Source organism: Podarcis erhardii (genome assembly GCF_964252035.2).
Source record: "Podarcis erhardii genome assembly, chromosome: 5".
Lineage (NCBI taxonomy): Eukaryota > Metazoa > Chordata > Lepidosauria > Squamata > Lacertidae > Podarcis > Podarcis erhardii.
In genome coordinates this window covers 5354228-5367809 of record NC_138509.1, presented here as the reverse complement: position 1 = coordinate 5367809, position 13582 = coordinate 5354228, and the positions used below count along the sequence as shown (strand labels likewise).

Below are 13582 nucleotides of genomic sequence, written 5' to 3'. Positions count from 1 at the left end.
GAGACAGATATATGACATGAACCATAGATTCTGAAAGTTGTTAAGAAAGGAGATGCAATTCCCTAAATGAACATTTTAAGAATGTGTCATTGCATTTAACCAGTGTGATCTTCTAGTTAAAAAAAATGTCTTTAAGCAGATTAGAATTTATGGGTTCATGTACATTCACAAAAAACAAAGGCATTTGGAAAATACCTAAAATGCAACATGCAAAACTGCTGGTTGAGAAGCCTCTGCATTCTTACTGTTGCACCTTCTAAACTTTCGGAGGCCAACTTTTGTAGAGTCAGTTCACATATGAGGAGAAAGTACCAGTGACTAAGGGTGTTGCATTGGATTTTATCTTTACAAAAATACAGAAGCAATGAGCATCAGGCAAGCACCCAAGACAGAGATAGTGCTAGTCCTTAAAGCAGCATCAGTTCCACAAAAAAGCAAAGATAAGGCATTGTTTGGTGCCTCCAAGGCTGCTTCTTGCCAGCTGCTGCCACAATTTCTCATTTACTGCCTGCATTCTAACTTTGAAATCATTTCACCAAAGTCCTCTACCCAATCAGATTCCATAGCTAGTAAGCAGCAGCCACCAAAACCCATGGGATAAATTGTGCCATCTCTTAGAAGATCTTTGTTCTGCCTTTTTCATATCCTGTAACACCACTATTTCAAAAGTAGTAACGTCAGGGTTGTATTGTTAGTAACGTTAGTACTGTAGTCTAGCGAGTTTGAAAAGTTCAGTCCTAGTATTTAGGGCATTATATCCTGGAGTTCCTGAAAAGGATAATCCCTTATTCAAAAGTTTTAAGTTCATCCTGGTTTAGGGGATATGACGACAAACTGAATGCTAAGTCTGTCTTCTACAGCTGATAAATTCTCCATTTTTGTTCTTACTAAGTATGAAACGATGCGGTTCAAGAGATTTCATCTGCCAATTTGAGGTGTTTATAGCAATTAGTGTAATTGTCACACAGGAGATATCACTCTCTATTTTCACACAAGTCTTCCACACCAGGGAAGAGCTTGTGTGCCACAGTCAATCTGTACTCCTAACTTGCTCTAAATGTTCAAATGCAGGAACCAATGGAGGGTGGAGTGACCATTGCAGGAGATAAGGGAAGCTGATGATTGTTTAGACCCTCTGGGCATCTCCCAAGCATTAAGCTCTTAAAGACAGTGGATCCTCATCTGAGTGAAAATTTGGCAAGCCTATGATGAAACGATCTCGTAAGGTTTAACCAGATCATCTAATTTGCATGCAGAAGGTCCCAGGGACTGAACATCTGGCATCTCCAGGTCGGGCAAGGAAAGACATCCTGTTTGAAACCTATAGGGATTGTGGGTCTGATTAAGGAAAAGGTAGCTTCAAGTGCTCCTGTGTTATTGATTGATTTAAATTTATACAATGGTGCCATAGGCTCAAGATGTTAAAAAAAATTAAAACATTAAAAATACACATTTATTTTATTTTGACCATTTATATACTGCTTAATTACAAGTGTATCTAATTGGTATACAATTATTAACAAGTGCAATATAGACCAAATCAGTTCAAAACTAAATATAAAATCTGAAGTGACTTAAAATGTCTGCTGAGATAAGAACCTACCTGCTACTAACCTGCTTTAAAGAGTCTTGCATCTCTACTGGCAAATATCCAAACTCAGATTTTTGTGGACGTGAAGATGGAGAGCAATTCAGAACTGGGGAAAGTCTACCAAGAATGATTCTGTGCGCACCCTTATTTCTCATACAGCCAAACACTTGATTGACAGAATTAATTTGATTCAGTGTTGGTCACTTGTTCTGTATTTTACATGTTTCATTGTATATTACCATGATACTTTTAATGAGTTGGTGGTTTATAAACACTTTTATAAATAAATAAATAAATAAATAAATAAATAAAAATATATATATAAAGTGAGACAGTGATGGAACTGAGAGTCCATAAGGAGTGGTGCAAAGGGCTTTATGAAACTACCTGCTAAGAGGAAACACCTCAGAAACATATTCCAATGGAGTATTTCAGGAACCAAACAAGCCCAGATAAATTGTTATGGCATTCTGACATATCTGCAAAGGGTCCGCAGTCAACAAGGCTGGGTCTTCTCTGTCCCTTTCTACTAACCTGAGTTTGTCTGCTTCCACTCTTGCCTGCTACTTTTGCTTTAAAATGCATGGCCAATTATTAACTGCTAAATGCATGTTGACTGCGCACACCAGACTATTGCTCTTCTCACATCTCTGGCTCAGAACCTATGACGTGTCCTTGGTTTTCAAAGCCTACCACCTGCGCCAGGAAGAAACGGATTGGTTCGACAAGCCCCGGGAGTCTCGTTTGGAGAACGGACATGGTTTTGACAGAAGACTACCAGACAAGCTAGCTCACTCGAGGCCACCAAGTCAGCATCAAGACCAAGTAAGGAGGCTATGTTTTTAAGCATTGATGTTTTTAAGAAGATTCATGAGTCATACCATCTCTCATAGCTTACAGTAGACAGGCCACTCAATTTGTCAAAATGAGGTTTAAGAAAATTCCACCCTTACTCTAGAATACCAGGGCTCATTGTAAAGACAAAGGCAAATATTGTTATGTGCAGCCCCAATTCTTTGAAAATTGAGAACTTCGGGGTGCAGTATTTACTTGGGTACATTTTCCTTTGTCATGAACAAAGGACATACATGGGGAGATACAGTTTAACTGCATGGTATGTCCCTAAGCTCAGTGCTTCGTCACCACATTCCCTCGTCCGGTGAAAATGTTCGTGAAACCTCACCCACACACCTTTTCGTTCAGTGCTACCTGGGATGGAAGTATTTTTAGGGGTACCAATGAAGCAGCAATGTGACCTTAGAAGCATGTGTTAGGACAGCCTTTTCAATACTCATAGGGGATCTGAGAATTGTTTCCAGCATCCTTTGGCACTGCAAGGGATTATGTTAATAGAATTATGTATCTTAGATCAGCTGTGATTCCACATTGCATCTCTTGGGGGTTCAGGAGTTCACAGACTCATTAGGGATCCAGTCTGCTTTGCAGTTATGGACCAACTCCTGCGGGCTTTTCTCATATCTAAATAACACATTGCATAAATGCATCCTATGTGTGGTTTGTATGTCTTGCAATATAGGACCACTATCCATTACACAGGTTTATAACCATGAAGCATATGAGATACATTTTCAGATTACATTTGGCTGGAATGGAAAAACAAGGGCTGGGAATTAAAAAACAATCTGTTTTGAGGGCAGTGGTTTTTACACATTGTCATGACCTGTAGCTACAGCTACTGTGTAGTGGAAAGGTGTGACTCACAATTCCAGGTAAATTGTATTGTGCACTTGCAGTCTGTACCCTTCAGATGGGAGCCAATGAAATAAAGCAGCTGGTCTAGGGTCAGTTAGGCAATTATCTCCCATGAAAGGGAGTAAAGAGTCTCAGTATTTGCCATAGCAACCTCATAACAAATTGATTCAAGAGACAGGAAAGTGGGCTGCAACCCTATACACATTCTGAATTTAATATAATATACGTTTGAGTAAACATAGATGGGATCCTACTTTTCATCATTTTAAGAATGACTGAGGATAGAATAAATAGGATAGAATTCTGTCCTGGACAAATATTTGTTATATGAGTACAGAAGAGTACCCGCAATATACACTGTGTGTGAGAGAGCAAGAGACGAAGACTCCTGGGAGCTGGAAAAATGCAATGTCCAAGAAACAAGTTTCAGTTTTAACTTGTAGAATTGTATTAACTTAGACTGCATGCAACCCAGTGAAGCAAGAAGCTTCTGTGTGCACCTGATTTGGCCCAGAGGTGATCTGAGGAGACAACTTAAGTATATAGACTTTTGCTGCCACCTGAGAGGCAGATGGAATTTTTGACTGGGAATCCAAACCCCGTGTCTCACCTACAATATTCATCGTGGACTGCACTGCAGGGCTCGTCAACTACTCTCCCTAAGCAAAGCTCCCTGTCAGCAATAGGGAATAATAGTGTATCACACTGCAGGCGTCTTGTCTACTATTCTGTCAGCTTCAGGCCAAACCAATCCCAAACCTATAATAAGGGTTTCTCTTGACACTTCAAAACGTCATTGTAAACCACTAAGAGCTTGACTTCAGTAATCCGTGGTGAAGTTCTGTTTTAAGTTCTGTTATAAGCGGGTGGTCTGTGGTCTAAACCACTGAGTCTCTTGGGCTTGCTGATCAGAAGATCAGCAGTTCGAATCCCCGCAACAGGGTGGGCTCCTGTTGCTCTGTCCCAGCTCTTGCCAACCTAGCAGTTCAAAAGCACGCCAGTGCAAGTGAATAAATAGGTACCACTGTGGCGGGAAGGTAAATGGCATTTCCGTGTGCTCTGGTTTCTGTCATGATGTTCCGTTGCACCAGAAGCGGTTTGGTCATGTTGGCCACATGACCCGGAAAGCTGTCTATGAACAAACACCAGCTCCCTCAGCCTGAAAGCGAGATGAGCCCTGCACCCCATAGTCATCTTTGACTGGACATAACCGTCCAGGGGTCCTTTACCTTTATTTTACCTATAAGCAAGTCTGTTCTGGCCAACCCCCTGCAGAGGACAATGCAGTATGAGAACAATGAATTGCATTTTCTTTGGAATTTGTATCAACTAGAATGATGTCATCTGCTTTGTTTATGTTACAGATAGGTAGCCGTGTTGGTCTGCCATGGTCAAAACAAAATAAAAAAATTCCTTCCAGTAGCACCTTAAAGACCAACTGAGTTAGTTCTAGGTATGAGCTTTCGTGTGCAGGTATCTGAAGAAGTGTGCATGCACACGAAAGCTCATACCTAGAACTAACTCAGTTGGTCTTTAAGGTGCTACTGGAAGGAATTTTTTTATTTTGTTTTGCTTTGTTTATATCTCTGTGCCTCTTTCTCCATTTCCATCTGGGAGAAAAAATAGAGGATGAGACACTGAAGAGACACTGTAACTGCCCGCTTTCCAGTCTCCTCCTTACCTCCTCTGTGCTTTTTTATTGTTCTCAGCTAACATTGGTGGAAAAATTAAAACCAGTTCGCATATAAAAGTGAACCTACGTAATCCAGACTTTCCAAAATTGTAGCTCTGTGAGGGGTTTTGTTGGAAGCCTCCCAGAATGACTGGGGCAGCCCTGTCAGATGGGCAGGGTATAAGAAATTTATTATTATTATTATTATTATTATTATTATTATTATTATTACACCACAGCCATCCTTTGAGCTTCCTATTTCCCAATATTTTGCAATGCAGTTATCCAGTTAAGTAATGTGAACGCATATAATGAGATAAAGTGTGCATGGAAATGCATAAGTTAATAAAATAGCATTAAGAATGCATTATATTACAGAAAACTGCATTGCAAAAACAAGTATTAAGCTAAATCACATGCATAAATATATACATGGGGAGGGGGAATTGCACTACAATGCTGGTGAATTTTCATGACTTTTTTATTTTTTTTAAAAAAAAGCATTGATATGGAAACGTGGAAAACTGAGGAACTGACAGGAACTGAAATGGACAGATTTGCCCTTTCCTACTCTCAGCGGGCTTCTCCTGCTCAGCTGCCAGCTGTTCAGCAGTGCTTTGAGGCCTCCAGGCTGTTGGGTCTCCTCTTCAATAACCACTTCCTTTGCCCCAATTGACTCCATGTTCTGTGGCTACTGAGCATTGTTGCTGGTGCCACTTCTCTGCCACCAAGAGAAGTAGTAGAGCAGGGCAGCATTTCCTGTTTCACCCCAAGCAGCGAAACAGGTTGCCAAGGGCCTGGGCCTGTATCGGAACTCACCCATGAGCTTTGCAGAGGGAAAGTTAGTTGAGAACATGGTATTATGCTTTTTTCCAGCAATATACTAGAAAAGTATAAGATTGTTCACTTAAGAATTGCTTTCCATTTCATCCAAGCTTTCACACCTTTCTTCACATCAGCTTCCCAAGTATATGCTTTTTGCTTTTCTTTTTTGGTCATTCTCGCCTCAGTTCTCTACTATCCTCTATTACCATAGGATGGTGTAAATACAGTTCTCAGACTACAATAAATTAAAACACAGACCAATTCAAACCTGCAGGAAAAAACCACAAAATATAATTATCCTTCAGACTACCACAGTTAATGGGACGCAGGTGGCGCTGTGGGTTAAACCACAGAGCCTAGGACTTGCCGATCAGAAGGTCAGCAGTTCTAATCCCCGTGACGGGGTGAGCTCCCGTTGCTCAGTCCCAGCTCCTGCCAACCTAGCAGTTTGAAAGCACCTCAAAGTGCAAGTAGATAAATAGGTACCGCTCCAGCGGGAAGGTAAACGGCATTTCCGTGCGCTGCTCTGGTTCGCCAGAAGTGGCTTAGTCCTGCTGGCCACATGACCCGGAAGCTGTACACCGGCTCCCTCAGCCAATAAAGTGAGATGAGCGCCACAACCCCAGAGTCGGCCACGACTGGACCTAATGGTCAGGGGTCCCTTTACCTTTATCTTTACCTTACCACGGGTAATGGGCTGCATATTTTTCAAAAAAACATACCCTTCATACATTGGAGACTAGCATGTCAAGGAGAAGGTTTTCAGACTAGCTTTCTTCCTGAGGTACTATCCAGGTGCAGGATTTTGTTTGCTTCGTTAGAAACACCGGAGAGCATTCAAAAAAGCAAATCATCACCTACAGTTTAAAGTGGTAAAGCCCTAGGCAAATCATATTGTTTGCTTTCCTTGAAAATGTAAATCAAGTCCATGACATTCCTGTTCTTTACAAGACTATTATTTGACTTAATTTGTATTCATGACTCCCGTCTGAGCCTTAAAATGATCCCCCCCCCCTTTAGTTCTTTAATGTACTAAGCATTAAAATCTCAAATCCAGTACATGGCCCCATTTCTTTCGCTCTCTGCAAGCACATTATAAAGAAACAAATTTGCTAAAAACCATTTGGCCAACAGCACTCACCAGCCCGGATTTGCTTGGAGATCACAATAAATATGCAGTTCAGCAGACATCAGAGCCACCAAAATGACAAGCAGGGGAGCTCTAGCCAAGAAGCAGCAAAGCTGGCTTCTTGTTTTCTCACATATTTTCCCCAGAAGCTGTTTAATCTAACAAATCCAACTTCTGTAATCTGAACGTAATCTGCAGTAAATTCAGAGGTGACCTGTAATTCATCTAACTTTAATTCCCAGCATTTCCTGCAGTGGGACATCTGATCATTTGAGGGATGAGGGGACAGGATAGTGTAACTTACGTTAGGAGCTAAAGAAGTGGGGCAGATGAACAAAAACTGCAGTTGCCTCAAACTTCCTGTACACGTGAATATAACCATTTCCTATGCTCTAATTCCCTACACATGGGACACGGGTGGCGCTGTGGGTTAAACCACAGATCCTAGGACTTGCCGATCAGAAGGTCGGTGGTTCGAATCCCCGTGACGGGGTGAGCTCCCGTTGCTCAGATCCTGCTCCTGCCAACCTAGCAGTTCGAAAGCACAAAGTGCAAGTAGATAAATAGGTACCGTTCTGGCGGGAAGGTAAACGACGTTTCTGTGTGCTGCTCTGGTTCTCCAGAAGTGGCTTAGTCATGCTGGCCACATGACCTGGAAGCTGTACACTGGCTCCCTCGGCCAATAAAGCGAGATGAGCACCACAACCCCAGAGTCAGCCACGACTGGACCTAATGGTCAGGGGTCCCTTTACCTTAGAATCATAGAAGAATCATAGAATCATAGAGTTGGAAGAGACCACAAGGGCCATCGAGTCCAACCCCCTGCCAAGCAGGAAACACCATCAGAGCACTCCTGACATATGGTTGTCAAGCCTCTGCTTAAAGACCTCCAAAGAAGGAGACTCCACCACACTCCTTGGCAGCAAATTCCACTGTCGAACAGCTCTTACTGTCAGGAAGTTCTTCCTAATGTTTAGGTGGAATCTTTTTTCTTGTAATTTGGAACCATTGCTCCGTGTCCGCTTCTCTGGAGCAGCAGAAAACAACCTTTCTCCCTCCTCTATGTGACATCCTTTTATATATTTGAACATGGCTATCATATCACCCCTTAACCTCCTCTTCTCCAGGCTAAACATGCCCAGCTCCCTTAGCCGTTCTTCATAAGGCATCGTTTCCAGGCCTTTGACCATTTTGGTTGCCCTCCTCTGGACACGTTCCAGTTTGTCAGTGTCCTTCTTGAACTGTGGTGCCCAGAACTGGACACAGTACTCCAGGTGAGGTCTGACCAGAGCAGAATACAGTGGCACTATTACTTCCCTTGATCTAGATGCAATACTCCTATTGATGCAGCCCAGAATTGCATTGGCTTTTTTAGCTGCCACGTCACACTGTTGGCTCATGTCAAGTTTGTGGTCAACCAAGACTCCTAGATCCTTTTCACATGTACTGCTCTCAAGCCAGGTGTCACCCATCTTGTATTTGTGCCTCTCATTTTTTTTGCCCAAGTGCAATACTTTACATTTCTCCCTATTAAAATTCATCTTGTTTGTTTTGGCCCAGTTCTCTAATCTGTCCAGGTCGTTTTGAAGTGTGATCCCGTCCTCTGGGGTGTTACCCACCCCTCCCAGTTTGGTGTCATCTGCAAATTTGATCAGGATGCCCTTGAGTCCATCATCCAAGTCGTTGATAAAGATGTTGAATAAGACCGGGCCCAAGACAGAACCCTGTGGCACCCCACTAGTCACTCTTCTCCAGGATGAAGAGGAACCATTGATGAGCACCCTTTGGGTTCGGTCAGACAGCCAGTTACAAATCCACTGAGTGGTAGCATAGTCAAGTCCGCATTTTACCAGCTTCTTTACAAGAATATCATGGGGCACCTTGTCAAATGCCTTGCTGAAATCAAGGTAGGCTACATCCACTGCGTTCCCTTCATCTACCAGGCTTGTAATTCTGTCAAAAAACGAGATCAGGTTAGTCTGACATGACTTATTTTTCAGAAATCCATGCTGACTATTGGTGATCACAGTATTCCTTTCTAGGTGCTCACAGACTGTTTGCTTAATGATCTGCTCCAGAATCTTCCCTGGTATTGATGTCAGACTGACTGGGCGGTAATTATTTGGGTCATCTCTTTTCCCCTTTTTGAAAATAGGGACAACATTTGCCCTCCTCCAGTCTGCCGGGACTTCGCCTGTTCTCCAGGAATTCTCAAAGATGACTGCCAGTGGTTCTGAGATCACATCTGCCAGTTCTTTTAATACTCTTGGATGCAGTTCATCTGGCCCTGGAGACTTGAATACATCTAAACAAGCCAAGTATTCTTGTACTATCTCCTTAGTTATTCTGGGCTGTGTTTCCTCTGCTGAATCATTTGCTCCAAATTCTTCAGGTCGGGCATTGTTTACTTTATCAGAGAAGACTGAGGCAAAGAAGGCATTGAGGAGTTCAGCCCTTTCTGTGTCCCCTGTTTGCATTTCACCATCTTCTCCTCTGAGTGACCCCACTGTTTCTTTCTTCTTCCTTTTGCTACGAACAAACCCATAAATGCCTTTTTTGTTGCTTTTAACCTCTCTAGCAAGCCTGAGTTCATTCTGTGCTTTAGCTTTTCTGACTTTGTGTCTACACGTGCTGGCTATTTGTTTGAATTCCTCTTTGGTGGTTTCCCCCCTTTTCCATTTTTTGTACACATCCTTTTTTAATCTTAACTCAGTTAAAAGTTCTTTAGATAGCCACCCTGGCTCCTTTAGGCACCTTCCATGTTTCCGTCTCATTGGTATTGCCTGAAGTTGTGCTTTTACTATCTCCCTCTTAACAAACTCCCAGCCATCATGAACTCCCTTTCCTTTTAGTATTACTGTCCATGGGATCTCACCCAGCACTTCCCTAAGTTTTATGAAGTCGACTTTCTTAAAGTCAAGAAATTGAGTCCTAGTATGCTTGGCTGCTCCTTTCCGCTGTATAGTAAACTTCAGAAGAGCATGATCACTCGCCCCTAATGATCCTTCCACTTCTACCCCACTAACCAGGTCATCAACATTGGTTAGGACCAGATCTAAAATGGCTGTTCCTCTTGTTGCTTCTCCCACTTTCTGGACAACGAAGTTGTCTGCAAGGCCAGTGAGGAATCTGTTTGACCTTATGCTCTTGGCTGAGTTTGACATCCAGCAAATATCCGGGTAATTGAAGTCCCCCATTACTACTATCTCCCTTCCTTTTGCATGCTTGGCCATCTGTTCCAGGAAGGCATCATCTATGTCCTCCGTTTGGCTTGGGGATCTATAGTAAACTCCCACAATGAGGTCCCTGTTATTCTTCTCTCCCTTAATTTTGACCCAAATGCTCTCACTTTGGCTTTGAGGTTCTAAATCTTGGATCTCTTCACAGGTATACACATCCCTGACATATAACGCCACTCCTCCTCCTTTCTTGTCTGGTCTGTTTCTCTGAAATAGATTGTATCCCTCCATTATTACATTCCAGTCATGGGACTTATCCCACCAGGTTTCAGTGATGCCTATTATGTCATATTTAGTTTGCTGTACCAAGAGCTCAAGCTCATCTTGTTTATTACCCATGCTTTGCGCATTAGTGTACAGACACTGAAGTCCATTAATCATTCCCCCGTGTCTCTTATTTAAGGATTTTTTCCTCCCACCACTAGGTCTGTGTGCTGTTTGCTCCATTTGGTCTATGACATTTGGATGATCATCTTCATCAGTTGATAGACTCCTACCTTCAGGAGCACTGCCTCCCTCCCCCACGTTAGTCAGTTTAAAGCCCTCCTGATGAGGTTTCTGATATTTTTGGCAAAAACATTCCTCCCAACCGTTGTGAGGTGCAGCCCATCGCTTGCCAGAAGTCCATCTTCAAGAAACTGCAGTCCGTGATCCAAGAATCCAAACCATTCCTGTTTACACCATTTGCGAAGCCAGCTGTTCACTTCCACTATTTTTCCCTCTCTCCCCAGGCCACGTCGTTCAACTGGGAGGACAGATGAGATGACAATTTGTGCATTTAATTGCTTCAATTTCCTGCCCAGAGCCTCATAGTCTCTTTTGATCTTCTGGAGGCTATTGCTTGCAGTGTCATTGGTTCCCACATGAACCAAGAGGAAGGGGTATTTGTCAGTGGGTTTTATGATTCCTTGCAGTCGTTCAGTTACATCTTGGATCTTAGCCCCAGGGAGACAGCACACTTCCCGAGACATCTTGTCAGGCCCACAGATCACTGCTTCTGTTCCCCTCAGTAGGGGATCCCCTATCACCACTACACGCCTCCTCTTAGGTTTGGTCGGGGTTCTTCCGCGAGCTGTCCGTTCCAAGGTCGCCTGCACATTCCCTGAGGACTGACTTTGCTGCTCGTCTTCATATACCTGATCGACTGTAACGAGGGAGAGATCCTCAAATAGAGTCTGCTCTTCGTCTTCCATTCTAGGGGAGAGGACCTCAAAGCGATTGTGTATTTCTAAACAATCAGAGCGAACCCTGGGCCTCCTACTTCTTTGCGTCACATTTCTCCATATATCTGGCTCCTGTGTTGGTGAACTAGCCTCCTTCTCAGGGGAGTCCCCTGTCTCTTCCTTGGTGGAGACGGTGTGCTCTGTTGCTTCCAAGAAGAGCTCCAGCTCTCTAATTCTTTGGAGCGTAGCCACACGTTCCTCCAGCTGCTGGACTTTGTCTTTTAAGAGGGCAATCAGCATGCAATTGCTGCAGGTAAAGCTGCCTGCAACCTTTGGCAAGATGGCAAACATTGTGCAGGAACCGCAGGCGACTGCAGCTGTTCCCTCACTCTCCATCTTGAGAACGTGTCGTTGGGGCTGGCTACAGCGGTCCTCCATCATAAGAAGCGTGTAGACAGGACAAATAACTCCCCCCCAAAAAAACCCTAGGTCTCCCCCAACAAACGTTTGAGACTAGCTCCCCTAAATCTAAAGATGGATCAAACTGCCCTGCAAGCTCTTAATTTCCTACACAGTACTGACAGAGCAGAGTTCTGCCAGGCCAAAATATGGGCTATAATCATCAGTTCCTGTCGGGACAACAGTCTTTTCAGAACAGTCCCAGGACCTATTATGCTCAGGCACATCTTGGGTGCTCCAGTCTGCAGGTTTTTAGCATTAGCCAGTCATGGTTTTACTGCTTTCCCTGGGAAAATGATAACTTATTTTTCATACTCCAGATATAGCTGGATGTGTGCATAGATGCATGCATGCACACACATTCCACTGTGTTTTGTCCACACTAATGGGAATGCATAACAAAACCAAATGAACAATGGAGTAATGAAGCACTGAAGCTTGCTATTTTAGCATCTTGTTTATGCTTTTCTCATTAAGCCTACTGTACAGTTCCTGGTTGTTGTTTTTTAATGTACGCATTTCAGTGTGAATGAAAAATCACTTTTAACACCACCACCACCCTACAAAACACTGCTAAATGTTAGCAATCAGAAAGAAAACCGTGAAGATGTGTCCGAGTAGGAGGGTCAGCTGCCTGAAACACCATTGTTCACATCGAAACCACATCTACACCTGCGCATAGTAGACAGCTGCTCCATTCGTTTACTTTTGCGAGCTCTCCATACAAAAGAAGCACAGGGAAGATACATAACAATTGGATGGCAACTTCTTGTAGATGCTCCTTTAAAAATAAGTTTAAAAAATGTGTAGAAGCATCCCAACACACTCACACAGCAATCCACATAGAATGGGGTGGTTGTGCAGGAGACCAGTAGCTGAGGCATGAAGGAGCGAGCACCGATTTCTGCATCAGCCCTCTAGCCTTACTCAGGAATGTTGCTTCATGACAGGCTGCATCCTGTTGGGAAGAACAGAGGCCATTGCATCAGATGTTTGTACCTGTCTATTTAAAAAAAGGATCAGTCTTGAGCGGAGGGCTGGACTGAGTCACCGGATCTGCTCCCATCTGGGCCTTGGGTGCCCAGAGGCATTCTGGGCTAGGAAAGATGGCAGCAGCTCCATGCACACAGCCTGTCACACCTCCTCTAAGGGTCAGGCAGTACCGAGAGGAATTGCCAGCACTCCCAGCTGCAGCATCTTTCAGCAATGTTGCTGTTGCTCCTAGTCCTCTCTGTGCTTCTGATGCGCCAATCTGAAGTTCAAGTTGCAGACTCTTGTTGTTGGCCCTTCTCCTGCACATCTGACCACAGCCTGACAACAGATTTAGCACACACAACTTTTCTCACCCACCCCTCTAATTTTCATGCCATGTAAGGTTTTTCCCTGGTATACTTTGGGAAGAAAAAAAATTGAAGCACCTTAACTGGAAGCCCATTCATTTAGATCCTTCTCAGACGAAGGTGGATTCCCCAATGCATCTGCCTCTCGTATAAAAAATGAACAAGCTAATCTAGTTTTTCCTCAGGATTTTGACGTTCAAACCCACTTGTCATGGAATCATAGAATAGTAGAGCTGGAAGGGACCCCAAGAATTCAACCCCCTTCAATGCAGGAATCTCAAGTAAGGCATCCATGGCACATGGCCATCCAACCTCTGCCTAAAAACCTCCAAGGAAGAAGAGTCCACCACTGACCGAGGGAGACCATTTCACTGTCAAACACCTCTTACCGTCATAAAGTTCTTCCTGATGTTGAGGCAGAAGCCATTGATTTGAGTCCTATCCCCCAGAT

The 13582-nt window shown here is 43.5% G+C and overlaps 1 protein-coding gene across 6 annotated transcripts in view; it reads left to right on the top strand.

Moving 5' to 3' along the window:
- The window catches only part of PCLO (piccolo presynaptic cytomatrix protein), a gene marked incomplete at its 5' end in the record, with an annotated part of 233953 nt that overhangs the window by 143988 nt on the left and 76383 nt on the right, over positions 1–13582 (top strand). For 5 of the 6 annotated variants that reach the window (XM_081860927.1, XM_081860926.1, XM_081860925.1 and 2 more), the window contains one exon: positions 2280–2416. In XM_081860927.1, the coding sequence (XP_081717053.1) occupies positions 2280–2416 (137 nt within the window). Of the gene's footprint in view, positions 1–2250; positions 2417–13582 lie in introns of all 6 variants that reach the window. The other variant, XR_014156346.1, reaches the window with a different exon arrangement.